Source organism: Pinus tabuliformis, chromosome 6 (assembly GCF_031772625.1).
Source record: "Pinus tabuliformis cultivar Carrire ecotype Pingquan chromosome 6, CPIR1, whole genome shotgun sequence".
Taxonomy (NCBI): Eukaryota; Viridiplantae; Streptophyta; class Pinopsida; order Pinales; family Pinaceae; genus Pinus; species Pinus tabuliformis.
In genome coordinates this window covers 370,122,493-370,138,267 of record NC_142292.1, presented here as the reverse complement: position 1 = coordinate 370,138,267, position 15,775 = coordinate 370,122,493, and the positions used below count along the sequence as shown (strand labels likewise).

The following is a 15,775-nucleotide window of genomic DNA, read 5'->3' as shown; positions in this document are numbered from 1 at the left end:
TCTCGCCAAAAGTTTGAATTTTTCACTTGTTGGCAGCCGACCAGTGCTACGCAGTGACTAGATGAGTCAATTCGACAGTTTGGGTGAGATGGCATCACATGGGCTCAAAGATCAGGACAGGTTGGAAGGAGCTTCCAACTATGTCATGTGGAAGACCAAAATCTTAGTTGTTTTGGAGAAGTACAATCTCGAAGCTTATGTCAAGAGTGTTGTGCTTGTTCCGGCAGACAATGATTAGAAGAAGAAGTACAAGGCCGAGTAGGCAAAGGCAGAGAGGTACATACTCGATGGAGTTCGAGATCATGTGGTCTCACACTTGCAGGGAAAAGATACAACCTGAAAAATGTGGGAATCTTTGTCTTCATTGTATGAAGGTTCTTCCGAACAGCGAAATATGTACTTAGAACAAAAGTTGCAGTGGACATTGATGCAAAAGGGAGAAGGGGTTAACTCTATCTTCAACGTCTTCAGGACATCAGAGACCAGCTTGCTGCAGTGGGGTCTACTCCTCAGTCTACCGCAATGGCAAGGACGGCCCTGAATGGAGTCTCGGATGAATGGAAAGCCTTCATCCAAAGTATATTGGGCAGGGAAAGACTACCTTCATGGGAGGAGATGTGGGTAACCCTTCAACAGGAAGAATTAAGGAGGGATCTGGTTAAGGTCAACCTCAATGGTAGCAGTGGGACTGGCATGAAGACTAAGGAGGAGGAGGAAAACACAGCTCTAGCATCAAAGGGACAGCAAAAGTAGAAGCAAAAAAAGGACATTTCGAAGGTGAAATGTTTCAGATGTGGCGAGATGGGCCGCTTTTCATCCCAGTGTCCTTTGAAGCAAAAGGATAAGGATGAGAAACATGATCCTAAGGTTGCTCCAGCAAAAATTGACGAAGATGAGTTTGCCATGAGTGCCCACGCATCTCCAGGAGGGAAATGGGGCGATATAAAATTGTAGTTGGGAGGACTACATGTGGGTAGGATCCTTGAGGAACCCACCTCTTGGATCAATTCCTCACTACGAGAGCCTGAGATTCAACAGTAGCGAGATGGACTTACTGTCAGATGATGCAGTGGGATGGTTGGAGAGACAGATGCAGTAGCTTGAGACCAGAGACTGATCAACACAGAGCAAGGTTGCAAGCAGTGCAGATGGCACAGTGCAGAAGTCAGCAACAATACAGAAGATTCAGAGCGTCAAAGACTAGTAGCAGTCAGATACCAACATTCACATGGTATTATGTTGAACATAGTTAGTTCAATAATTTTGGGTGTTTTTCAGTTGTTTCTCTCAGCAACTAAGTTGCAGTACAAATGCAGTGTTAGTAGTGGCAGTGGTAGTAGCATAACAGATGCAGCATTTGAGAGGGAGTTGTAGTACAGATGCAGCAGTGGCAATGGCAGTGTCATGGGCAGTAGTAGCACACTGTTGATGGTAGCAACAGTGCGGAAAGGAGATGCTTCAGAGACAGAGCAGCATGCAGTTGGACATTATTGCTAGAGGACATTCCTCACTAAGAGGGAGTCTTAGTTTTTGGTAGCATTGGATGTGCTCTAGCCATGAAAATTGGTGGAGAGGCTAAGGCACATGATTTCTAAAGAACCCAGAAACTGTTTGGTGAAATTCCACCCAAATTGTATTTTATTATAATAATTAATATTTTTAATGGGGTTCCTAAGTCTAAACTTAGGAAAATTAAAGTATTAATGGGTATTAATAAAAATATCAGTGAGAATGTTCTAGAAAGCGGATCAAGTCAAGTTTTTAATCTTAGTTGTTGATTAGAGACTTAATCTTGGCTGTTGAAATATCGATGAGAAAAGTATAAGAAGGAGGCTTGGGGTTCATTTAGAAACACACCGAGAGAACGAATTGATCTAGAATTCGAAATTTTTGGGGCTTGGAAGCTGAGACATTCGAACTAAGTGATCATTTTGCAGCAAAGAGGCAGGGATATTTCAGGAATACTCGGCAGAGAGGCGGAGAGCCACTAGTGGCGACAGCGCAGCACCTAAAGGGACTAACATTGAGCCAGTCTAGGCCCACGCAAGCTTGATGCAGAGCCAGAAGGACCAACGCAGAAGGGAAGCTGTCTTCACGTAGAAATTCGGAACTGCCGAGGAGTTGCCAGAACAGCGGGGAGAGTTTGACGCAGAAGCTCTAAGAGGCAAAAGAGGCAACGCAGGGCTGACGCGGAGCCTCTGAGGCTAACATAGGGCCTACGCAAGGTCAGTGCAGAGATAGCCGAGGGTTTTCCAGTTCTGCAGCCGGAAACTGCCAGGTGAAATGAAGTAATCTCACTCAGTTTTCCACCATTATATTTTTCTCTATAACTAGATTGCCAGGAGGGCATCCAACATTGTATTAAGAACTACTACTTAATAATATAAAACCCTCAGAGCTACTGCACCAGTTTTCCCACATTGGGTTTTTCCGGGGATTATTTTGTCCAAAAATAACAGTGTCCTATGTATCTTGTTCTTCACTCAGTTTCTTGTTTCATGTAATCAAATTAAATTGGTGTAGGATGCAGAAGTAATTTACTTCATTATTTTTCAAAAAATAACTTGATAACGTATATTAAAATCAAGTAGGAGAAGTAAATTCAATTTTGGTGCAGTAGGGGTTCCTTGAGTATAGGAATTTTCACAATGGTTGGGGTTCACTCCATGGAAGATGCCACCATATGTGCACCTGGCTATAAAATACCACAATTCTCGAGTATTATAATGTGAAAGGGTTAAAATTGTGGGACCTGAGTTACCCCTTTCCTCAACCTATTTTTACAACCCCTCTTGTGTGCCTTTTCCTTTAATGATTTTATTTTTCTTGCATAGCTTGGGTCACAAGATTTTATTTATCCATCATTTACCCTTTGAAGATGAAGTAATTTATTCTTCATCAACAAGTTCCTTTCATTTTGATTTTCTTGTGCATTAGTTAGGAACCGGCTGAGGGCTAATAAGGGGGGTAGAACTCAAGCTACAATTTTGTCCATGTACTTTATTATACCCTAGCCAATCTTTTGCACTTTACCATATTGGCTCATGCTCTTTCCTTTCTTTCTATTGCACCTCTTAGGGAAAGGTTTCTAGGCCCCTACTTAAGAATGAGGAAAATAGTGAACCAATAATGGTGATAGATGGCAATTAACCCAAAGATTGGGACGTGGATATAGGGGACAGATGGAAACTGTTAATTATGGATTATCATGGACACACAACATCAATCAATGCCACCTTTTTATGCCCCTCTTGGACAATGGAAAGAAAGGACTCAAAAAATGTCACATTAGACTAGGAGTTGGGGATAACCACCAAGGTGAAGCATGGAAAAAAGAATACAACCAAAAGCCATCAATTATCCAATTCGACCTATGATCCTTATTAGAATGCCCTTAAACATTAAATGAAAGCATTTGATTACAAAATTGGTTAATGCACCTTATAATGTATGACCCGCCTTCATCTGATAAGTAAGCTAGATCCCACAAAGCACTGAGCGAAACACAAATGGAGGGCCTTTGCACCTATGTAATGACCCATCTTTAATATAGAGAGTGCAAGAATATTAGCTTGCATATGATAGCTACATATGCATGTATCGCATGCACTGTACTAGTATTTATATTCTAAAATTAACTATAAAAGTTGAATATCATGACACACCTTCAAATAGAAGTTATCTTCACCCATCAACACGCATATTGCTTAATGCGTCATAATTAATGAGCAAATAACAATGATATAAATTTAAAAAAAGTATAAAGTTAAAAGGGTTATAAAGAAATAGATGTAAAAATTAAGTTAATTTTTACATATGGTTATATAATTATATATCCTAGAATATTAATAAATTATTAAAATGATAAAGTAAATCAAAATAAAGTATTTAATATGAACCTAAGGCATTTAAATTAAACAAACAAAAATCCTAAATATAAGATAAATACACCTTTAAAGGAATATGACTCACGTACATAGAGGGAAAAGGTGTCACTACGATTGGAAGCAGTGGGATCGCTGGTGGAGAGAGTGGTCACCGCCAAGGAAGGCTACATATAGAGGTAGAAAGAGTTTTAGGGGGATTGGAACCAGGAAAAACCAAAAGAGGGGAGAAAGGAGGAAGAACGAAGAATCTGAGGACAGTGAGAAGAAGCACAGTGGGAAGGAGCCTTGCTTGTTCTGAGGTTTCTGGGCACGGGGGAACAGTCTGCTTCAATTGAGAAGCTTACTGGACTGAGTATCGAGGTTATGCTTAGTTTGGCTGGGTGGTTTCGGTATTTTGGTAACAAAAGCGAAAGCAGCTTGAGGCATAATCAACTGCAGGAATACAGGTAGGTACTCTCATCAATTCTGTCAGTTAGATTTGTAAAATTTTCTGTAGTTTTATCTCAGGTTCATGATGTTTTTTTTAGAAATCCTTTACTGTCTTTACAATGGCTGTTAAATTCTGTAGAGTCCTTAAATCAAATTCTATATAGTCCTTACAAGCTAGCTACCGGTAGATCACATAGGGTTGTTGGCTGGAAAGCTTATCCGAATGGGAGAAAAGTTTTCTCCTAGGGGTCACCCACTTGGGTGGGTAATAGTATACATTCGAGTTTTCTAATTTCTCTAGTAGGGTTGTGCACTATCTTGGATTTAGCAAATGTTATGGCTTCAATTAATGAAAAAAATCATTGTCATTCTAATTATCTTGTCATTATTTGATGGATGAGTGCATAGAATGATATAACAAGTTTTATTATAACTTATTACTCTTGTATTATGAATTTACTAGCCATCTTATTTCTATGTGATTAGCCATCATGAAGCAAGCTGTATATACAAATTAATATATTTACTTTAGCTTGGTGCTTTTGCTGGTTTTATCTGTGTTGAAGTACACTTCTTTATCAATACCATAAACTTTAGACTGAAATACATGTTATTTGTTTGATTATACTTTCCTACATATCTATCATGAGCCTCATGAAAAGAAACATTCTCAATCTATAAGATGAAAAACGAATAAACTTGACCTTGCCTTGCAATGTCTTCATTAAATATTGCATACAAAGAACTGATTGGCTTGTCTATAACAAAGCTTACAAAATGGAGAACTTATTTGAAGATAAATAGTGAAAACAATTTTTTAACTCTCATGCCATTCAAGTGAAAATATTCATATGTAGCTAGTCTATTGTCTAATGTAGACATTGTATACCTTACTAAGATCTAATTCAAACAATATTACGCAACCAAAATGTTTCATAAATTTCTAAAAGGTGTAGCTCAAAATTACCTTCCAAACAATGCTTTGTTCTTACGTAGCATTCTTCAGCAGCTGACTTGTTCCTGCAATTTAGCTGCAAGAAAATCCAATAAACTTCATATAAGACATTAATGATTTTTCAATGTCCATATTAAACAAAAATGAACAATTCCATAAAATGCTAGTAAACATTTTGTCCATTTTTTCAGTTCAGAAAAGCTAGTGATACCTTGACTTCATTCAATAAATCACGAGAAAAGGTTTCTGAAATTCAATCTTAACATGCTTGAAACTTATCATCATGCTTAAACACTTAGGTACACATGGAATATTCCATTGGAATGAGTTATTGATCTTTATTAACATTTCTCATTAGTATTTTCAAGGAAATCCACTCTATGCAAACAAGAAAAGGTTTTATTCCATAATTTTTCATTCAATGTTGCAAATTGCAAATAGAGATTGAAGAACCCGAACTAAGGACTCTACAAGGCAAGTAGAATTAAACCAAGATCACAAGTTTGTGTATAAAATGTGCTACAAGTAAATACTCTCACCGCCAATTTAATTAACAATCAAAGTGTTTTAATCACAAGTAATCTTGTTTCATCCAATTCTCTTAGTTTAATTTTTAGGCTTTGACATTGACACAAAAAATTATCTCTATCAGATCTCTAAAGTTGATTGTGTGTGGAGATAGAAGCTTGTAGAAGGCTAAGGTGGTCTTAAATTACAAGTTGAAATATGTTATGGCATCATCATTTGTGAATTATTATAATACCTGTAACCTTGATTGCAGGGTCCCTATTGTCGCGCGGATTGACACGACAACGCTTAGATCAGGGGTTGTCACTCTGATCCCCGATCCCTCCGTTTAAGCCTGTCTCCCGCGGCTAAGGGGGGTAGACCCTGTGAGGTGATGGAGGCCAACTGCCAAACAGTTGGGCTGGGAGACAAGATGCACGATTGAGATAAGCACTAAAATGATTTGATGAATTCAGCAGACCAGTGCCTTAAAAGATCTAAATGATTACTAGCTAGATGATCTAAGAACATGAGCCACGGACAGCAATCATTTATTATCAGACAAAGAGAGCGATGCTTTAAATATCTAGTAAACCACAAAGCTCTTCAAATAACGATATCCAACAAACTAAGAGAAATAAATTGCTTTAAATAACAGTGAATCCAGATATCTATTTTGTGTTCAGATCTCAGCGTGGAAGATATTGCAGTGATAAGCAACTGAAGGTGGTAAAAGTAACTCTCCACAAAAAGGAAACTTTTTATGCTTTTTCAAATTTTTTTTTTTTTTTTTATAAAATAAATCTAAAAATAAAAATCTAAAAAAACTAAACTAGGCTAAAAAAAATTTAAATTAAAATAAAAAAAATCTAACAAAACATTTTTTTTTTATTTTTTATTTTTTCATAACAAAATTAAAAAAAAAACTATTTAAAATCTAAACAAAATAAATCCTAACAAAGTCCTAAATTAAATCTAAAAAACTAAGTACCCAAAATCTATTTTAAATATTAATGAAACTATATAAATTTTAAATCCTAAACATCTAACCTACGCTAAACCCTTTGGATTTAAATTTGAAATACAAAATCTAAACAAAATGAAAACTAAACTATGACTAAACTATGAATCGAAACCATAAACTCCAAAACGATATGCAAACAAATCGTGCGGCTCTTTTTTATACGCGTGAATACAAACCCTGACGGCAGGCAGACTTACGCTGAAAGAAAACGAAGACGAAAGAGAGGACGGGGTTCACGTGACAGGGCGAGGGGTTTCAGATGTGTGAATGCAGGTTCCTCGAACGTCTAAGGAACAATACACACAAACCGGTGGAATGATTTGAAATCCTGCGCAGGGCAGTGAGGGAGCCGGCAGCTTGAGAGCACTCGACGGGGAAAACGAGCCAAAGAAAAACTGTGACTAAAGCCTGAGAATTAAGCGTACTGATGGGTCTGAGTTTGCAGGCCAATGTGAACACAAGAGAGCTCATACAAAAACGCAGAGAAAGCGTGGACGACTATAACGCAAAAAAGAAAGGCGGCTGGCAACTTCAATGACAAAGACGTAACCCTGACAGCAACGGATCTGCAGATTTATCTTTAGATGGGCGGGTGAAACGATCATGCGCTGGGCCAAATGGAAAAAATTTGTAACTGTGCACAAATGGCTACCAGAGTTCGACAAGACCAGCCGTTAAAACAAAAAAAACGCAGAGTTTAGTTTTGCCCTACGTTTAATATACCCTGCGAATACACATTTCTATCAACTTTGAATGCAGAACTTCAAGTCAGAAGAAAAATGACGGGCTGAGAAATGATTTACGCTGATATTCAAGCTAAAGACATGAGTTGGTTTTCAAGCGTTAGGGGAAGTGAAAGCGTACCTGGCTATTGGAGATTAGACACGCCACAGCCGCTGATAAATTGACTTATACCACAGACACGCAAATTCCCAGATATCCTTGACAGCAACACGTTTTGAGCTGGTCTTTTGCCACTAGAATCTACTGATCTGGAAACAAAAGCCTTGTCTCTGCAAGAGAAAAAAAAGAAAAAGAAAAACCCGACAGATAATATGCAAAACTTCAAAGTGAAACCCTTCAAAATTTACCAAAAGTTACAGAAATTTATAGCTCTGGCACAGCCAAATTTAGCAATAATTGCAGTGATATTTTTCGAATTTTAGAAACTTTGAACTTTGCTGTAAGCAGAAAGAAAATCTCTCATGTAAAACAGGAAATAAAACTCTTAATGATTAACCCAGGGCCAAAACCAGCTAGGCTCTGCAAAGAAAAGCCTGTGGGAGTCGGCTGGTTCAGCCCAGAACTTCCCCAAACGCCCACAAATACCCTTCACCTAAAGATTTCCTGCACACCTCAAGCAAACATCAGTAAAGAGGGCAAGAAATGCTGCTAGATTTCAAGAAATAATGGAGTTACCTGCCATTATTCCAGAAACCCTACAACATTCAAACCCTAGCACATGAGCAAGATACCTGTACTCACAATACTCTGAAAACCAGCTATTATTAACTGCTGAAAACTGAAATATGCAGAAAAAACAAACATCTCACAGCAATTCCAGAGAGTAACACCAGCCAGTTTTGAACCCCAAAGTCTTTTTATTAACCAGAAAATCAGATTACAAGAGAGCTTTTTCAGTTCAGACTCACAGATCAGATAAACCTCTAAAATGACCCCCTAAGACCCTATATAAAGGAAATGATCCCAACGGCTAGTTTTGGGTGATCCATGCTGAAGCGATCTCAACCGTCGATGAGGGTTAAGACATCCCTTAATCTCATCCGTCGATTTTATTTAAAAAAGCTATTTTGCATGCATACAAAAATATTATTACTTTATTGCTTAGGGTTTTTGCTTTATGTTTTTTAATTTTTTATTATTTTTTATTTTTTAATTTTTTAATTTTATTATTTTTATTCATTTTTTAAATTTTTAATTCATTTTAAGATGGATCATCAAACTAAGCCGTTGGAAACATCACCTAGGACCTAGGACTTAGGACTTAGGACTCATGAGGGGATTTACAACATTTTCAACCCTCAAGACACATTTCATCATGATTTTTACAATTTACATCTCAAAGGGATGAACCCACTTAATACAGACCCTCATAGAACACCCAGTTCTGCGACACAACCATAATCTAGCAGATTAACATACTAAGATTCTCCTAAAGTTCTGATGACGAAATCCATCCCGGCTTTGGGGTCGGCTTGAAGGAAAACTCTGCCGATCGTAGATCGGTGAGACAAAAAACCTCCCGGGACGCAGATCATCATTAGAAAGTTAGGTCCACCTAGGCAACTTTACATACATGACTCTGATCTGCTTAGATTATTTACAATTTATACATGCAGACTGGGTTTACAACAAAAATGATCAAGCTGTTGATGACTGTAGGCCGGCACGGACACGTCGCTCAGGAGCTACCCCTCTCTGCCAACAGAAAGGAGGTGTACTGCATGGGCAGTTGACCAGTAGTGGTCAACATCTGGCTCTACTTGGGGACACGTTGCTGCGCTGGTAGGAATGTGAGAATCCAGAATCTGCATCCATACAACACACAAATGAAAATAAGTAGCGTCCATTCCAAAATCATCATATACATTAAGTACAGGAAAGATAAAACCTCTTCATTTATTGACTAACTAATAACATGAAAAGTAAATCTAATCCTAAAAACAGAAATGAAATGCTGAAAAGACAAGGAGTAGGGATAGAAATACAATACAAAAGATGCCCCATGGCATCAGATATCATCTCTGAAGAACAGCTTGAGCATTTGGCCGTTCACTGGTAGATCAAGTGGTTCGCCATCCAATCTGCTCAAGTAGAATGAGTTTGGCCCAGCTATATCTCTAATGATGTATGGTCCCAGCCACAAGCTGTCAAACTTCTTATGCTTTCCCGGTTTTTCATTTCTGCGATCCCAAAGTAAAACCGTATCTCCAACCTGCAAAGATCTAGATCGAGAGCATTTATCAAAGCTTTTCTTAATATTAGATTGATTTTTACATATAGTTTCAAAAGCTGTCCAACGAGTCTCATCTAATTCCACAATCTGATCTATCCTATTCTGAACAACATCTTTATCAGTGGAAAAATTTTGGAGAAGCTGATAGGCTGGCAATTTTAGGTGCACAGGCAAGGTAACATCCAAGCCATAAACCAATTCAAAGGGAGATTTACCAGTAGATTTCTTCTTAGTAATTTTGTCTGCCCATAAAGCATACTTGATTTTGCTGTCCCAAGACTTCTTGTTATCTCCTACTATTTTCTTGATAATGGTTATGAGGTTTTTATTACTTGATTCAGCCAAACCATTACCCTGAGGATAGTAATTCGATGAATGAGATAAGACAATGCCATACTTGAAACAAAAAGATGTAAACTCTGAAGAACTAAAAGCCTTGGCATTGTCCGTAGTGATCTTAGCGGGGACACCAAATCTAGTAATGATATTATTCTCAATGAAATCCATAATCACCTTTTCAGTGGCATTCTTAGCAGGAATGGCTTCAACCCATTTAGTGAAATAATCAGTAGCAGTCAAAATCCAAGAGTAGCCATTGCTAGAATTTTCATGGAACTTCCCTATGAAGTCCAGACCTCAATGCTGAAAAGGTGCCTCTACAATAACAGGTTGTAGAGGAAGGGCAGCAAGCTTCTGCTTCCCAGTGAACAGTTGACAGGCTTGACACGTTCTAACAAACTTGTGCACATCAGAAAAAATCGAAGGCCAATAATAGCCAGCTCTCAGGATTTTGTGGGCGGTAGTTCTAGCGGCATAATGACCACCACAAAATCCTGAATGAAATTCGGAGATTAATCTTTTGGACTCAACATCGTCAACACACCTAAGCACTATGCCCTCTGGATTTCTCCATCCAAGGCCATCCTTCATAAGGCAGTACTTAGTAGCTTTTAGTCTAAGAGCCCTTCTCTTATGAGCAACTAAGTGGTTAGGACATGCAAGGTTTGTTAAGTAGTAAACTATGTCTTTATACCATTCATGCTCAGCTAACCTTCTTAATTCTGGTGAAGATAGATCGTCAAGACAGAACAAACCAAGAGTCTTTTCATTACTTTCAGCTAACATTTGAGCTAAACCTTGGCCTTTGATCAGCTTAGTGGGTCTAATCTCTAAATCATACTCCTGTATCTTAGTAACCCACCTAGCACGAGTCCCTAAGCAATCAGTTTGAGTTAATATGTCCTTAACAGCCGAATGTGGGACGAAAGAAATGATCTTAGAATAACCCACATAAGTTTTAAAATGCTTAAGAGACTTGACCAGGGCATAAGCCTGCTTTTCCATGGTATTGTACTTCAATTCGGAGTTTTGAAGTGCTCTACTCATGAAAGCGATAGGCTGCTCATGACCATCTTTATTCTTTTGAAGCAAGACACCGGCAATGGTATCTTCAGAAGCAAAAGAAAAAATCATGAAATCCCTGGAGTAATCAGGACTAACAAGGACAGGAGCCTTCGCGATAGCAGACTTGATTTCTTGGAAAGCCTTTTTGCCCTCCTCTTGCCAGACAAATTTCACATCCTTCTTCAGAAGACTTTGAATGGGCTTAGCTATTTCCGCATAATTCGGGATAAATCTTCTAATAAAATTTATCTTTCCAAGGAAAGACTGAAGGGACTTGAGGTTATGCGGGAGAGGAATCTTTTGAATTGCTTCAACTCGTTCAGGATCGACCTTGACTCCTTCCTTAGAAATGATATGACCCAGAAGTTTCCCTTCAGTTACCCCAAAGACAGATTTAGCCGGATTCAAAGAAATTCCATATTCTCTGCATCTATCGAAAACTTTCCTAAGATGATCTATATGGCTGATACCATCTTTAGAGAAAACAGTAAGATCGTCTTGGTAAATTTCGATGATTTTCCCGATTAACCCTTTGAAGGCATAATCCATGGCCCTCTGGAAAGTAGCCCCAGCATTTGTTAACCCAAATGGCATTCTGATGTATTCAAAAGTGCCCCATGGTGTTGTGAATGTGGTCTTGTGTCGATCTTCCTTTTTAACCCAAACTTGATTATACCCAGAAAAACCGTCTAGCAATGACATCATTCCAGACCCAGTTACTCTTTGCAACAAAGTTTCCATTTTTGGCAAAGGGTAATTATCCTTTTTGCACGCTAGATTAAGGTTTCTAAAATCGACACAAAGTCTTATTGTACCATTCTTTTTCCTGACAATCACTAAATTCGAACACCATGTCGAATGCCTAGTTTGAGCGATGATCCCTGCTGCAAGCATTTTCGCAAGCTCCTTCTGGACCAGGGGGGCCAACTTAGGATTAATCTGCCTAAGTTTCTGCCGGAAGGGCCTAGCATTTTCGTCCTTTAATGGAATGGTATGCTCCATAATATCCTCCCTATAGCCCTTCAATTCATCATAGGAAAAAGCTAAAACATCTCGATATTCGCGAAGTAAATCAGTTAACTCTTTCCTTTCCTCCAAACTAGTACCTTTACCGATTTTAACTATTTTCGGATTTTCAGAAGTACCAATATTAATTTCAAGGTACTCACCAGGGTCCAACTTGTTTTCTTCTCTCAGCTTCGTGGCATCATGCCGATCAAAATGTTGCTCTAAGGCAACCACATTTCTGGGAGTGGGATTTATGATATGTCCTTGATCTAAAGACCCATCCTCGCCAGAAACTAACCGGAAATCCTCAAACTCGTCTAAACTATTGAGAAAATGAACGACTTGCTTTTCATCATTAAAAACTTGCCAATGCTCCGAGTTGTCTGGAACAGATGGTCTGAATATTACTTCCATTTTAATTTTATCGTTAATTAACTCATCAGACAACTGGAAAGTGGTAGCAGCTACGACAAGCTCATCTGCCGAACTATTTAGCTCTCTAGGAATTGCTTCAAGGCTAAGGGCATCGAAGTGCTCCATAGTATCCCACACAGCATTTCGATAGTTTCTTAATCTCTGATTTCTACATGTGAATTTGTTCTTAAGCTGCATGATAACCAGATCGGAATCCCCCTTTATGCTAAGCAACTTAATCTTCAAGGCTTTGGCCAATTCAAGGCCCAACAATATGGCTTCATACTCAGCGACATTGTTGGTTGCTTCAAATTCTAGACGATAGGCAAACTTGAATACGTGACCAAGGGGAGACTTAAGCACAATTCCAGCACCCTTACCATGACTAGAGAAAGCACCATCGAAATACATATACCAGACTTCATCTTTAAGACTTTTGACCTTTTCGTCGGGAGGAGTTATGAAGTTAGAAAGGATAGCATAGTTCCCGATGTCAGATTGCTCTCTAATTATTTTGTTATGAGGCTTTTTAGGATTTTCAACATGAAATTTCCTCTCAAGCTCTCTATTTAGTCTAACGAAACCGTCACCGCTAGGAGAAGGAATCATAGCATATGACCAATTCATCTGAATGCTTCCCCCTAGATCAGAGGCCCACTTTCTAGATAACAGCATACCCCAAGCATCAGGTACATCAACGACAACAATATCCATAACAACCATGATGTCTGGGTAAACCGAAAGATGAACTTGCAAATCCTTGATTAAACCATGTACTTCGATTTTCTTAGAATCCATGGCACATATATTATAGTAGGGTCTGGAAACTCTTAAGTTAAGCTGTTCCATAACCCTTTTAGTCATAACACAAGCAGATGCACCTGAATCCAACATGCAGTTATTCAATTTATACCCATTGACTAATAAGGTGATAAAGAAGGGTTGATGATCCTTGTTATCAGCATCTATGCTTTGCAGATAAATAGGAGCATCATGATAGTCAACCTCACGAATCTTCTGTTGAGAAGCGTTGACTTGAGGACCCTGAATTGCTTTTAGTAACTTGTCTCTTTGGGAAGGGATCTTAGCGATCTCAGATACGGGAACCCAGATTTTAGCATTATTAAACCAACTCCCCAAATCGACATCTATTCCAGAGTTTATACCAGGGTTTAAAGTTCGAGGAGGAATTTGATTCCCGCTCTGATCTCTATCCCTTCTCTGGTATGTTAAACCCTTATCTCTAGCAATTTCCAGAATTTTCTCAGGAGAGGGTTTCTCACCATATAACCTGGCCAAAATGTCATCTTTGTTTTCAAGGTTATTTATACTAAAAGCAGATTGAGGATTCACAACATCATAGCTCCTTTCCTTAACCTCTATCCAATCATTCATGGGCAAAGGAAACTTGCTCCCTACTACGTTTATTTGCTCACCTGTCCCAAACATTCCATTATCGAAAAGTCTTCTGATAATGAGACAAGAGGATTCTTCGTGAAAATCATCACAAGCACGACAGTAAGGAGGAGCATTATCCACCAGATTGGTAAGCGGATTAGGGGGCCTCTGCTCACTAGATTGACCCTTTCTTTGCCAGTTACTATTTCTGTTATTATTATTTCGAGGCTGAAAATTTTGCGCTTGCGCTCTTTCCATTTGAATTAACCTATTCTGCAAAGTGTTTATCTCCTTATTATGATTGATTTCCATAGTTTCAATTTTTTGAAGCAATTTAAGAACAAGCTCACTTTCTGGCTCCTGGGCTGCTTTTCCCTTAGGTTCCTTTAGTTTCGTAGCAGCCCTATCAAAGCCTGGGATTTCAGACTTCCCAGAAGCTGCCTTGTCCTTTTCAAGTTCTATAGCTAAGGCTTGGCAATCTCGATAATCAATAAGTTTAGCACGCCTTAACTCATAAGATGGTTCAGGACCAAAGGCGTCAATATAAAAATCTTGGAGAGTTTTATCTGAAGGTTTATAGTCTTGAGGTAATTCTCTAATAATACCATTAAACCTTCTATTAAATTCTTCAACAGTTTCGTCTTCTCTCTTTTTCATCAGAGTAAGAGCTCTTACAAGATGTCTTCCCTCTCTCTTATCTCCATATTTTTCTCTAAATGAATTAATGATTGATTGTAAAGAGTCAAAAGAATTAGGAGGTTTTTCTGTAAACCAGTCATGAGCATCACCTCCTAGAGTCAAGATAAAAAGGGTCATCCTGACATCTTCATGATCAAAATCAGGAGATCTAGCATACTTAGCCATCCATATGTTGAAATCTCGCAAATGGGAATTAACCGTAATGGCATTATCTCCATGAAAGCTAGGCAATTTGTCTATCCCAACAGATGGAATATCATTGGGGGCTCCAGGAATGTTAGAAAAATCACAAGGGCCCAACAGACTCATGGTGTTGCGCCTAACTTGACCTTGAAAGAGCAAATGAATATCGGAGAGGGCTTCTTGTCCAAGATTTCCAAGAAGTGTACGAGAAGCGAGTTTGTGTGATCGCACCCTATAAACCTTTTCAGGGTCAGGAGTAGGATTGCACAGACTGCTTGGATGTCTTCTAGTGTACACTCTTGCAGATGATATAGGAAGTGGAGTCGCCACTTGAACAAGAAGTTAAGCACAGAAAAGCTTGAAAAACAAGGACCAAGGACAGAAAAACTCTGTCCCCGGCAACGGCGCCAAAAAATGTTGTCGCGCGGATTGACACGACAACGCTCAGATCGGGGGCTGTCACTCTGATCCCCGATCCCTCCGTTTAAGCCTGTCTCCCGCGGCTAAGGGGGGTAGACCCTGTGAGGTGATGGAGGCCAACTGCCAAACAGTTGGGCTGGGAGACGAGATGCACGATTGAGATAAGCACTAAAATGATTTGATGAATTGAGCAGACCAGTGCCTTAAAAGATCTAAATGATTACTAGCTAGATGATCTAAGAACATGAGCCACGGACAGCAATCATTTATTATCAGACAAAGAGAGCGATGCTTTAAATATCTAGTAAACCACAAAGCTCTTCAAATAACGATATCCAGCAAACTAAGAGAAATAAATTGCTTTAAATAACAGTGAATCCAGATATCTATTTTGTGTTCAGATCTCAGCGTGGAAGATATTGCAGTGATAAGCAACTGAAGGTGGTAAAAGTAACTCTCCACAAAAAGGA

At 38.8% G+C, this 15,775-nt stretch overlaps 1 protein-coding gene across 1 annotated transcript in view; it reads right to left on the bottom strand.

The window, feature by feature from the left end:
• The window catches only part of MSH4 (MUTS-like protein 4), a 438,807-nt gene that overhangs the window by 79,669 nt on the left and 343,363 nt on the right, over positions 1 to 15,775 (bottom strand). Inside the window, exon 15 of the mRNA XM_089373522.1 lies at positions 5,284 to 5,347. Within this exon, the coding sequence (XP_089229648.1) occupies positions 5,284 to 5,347 (64 nt within the window). The remainder of the gene's footprint in view (positions 1 to 5,283; positions 5,348 to 15,775) is intronic.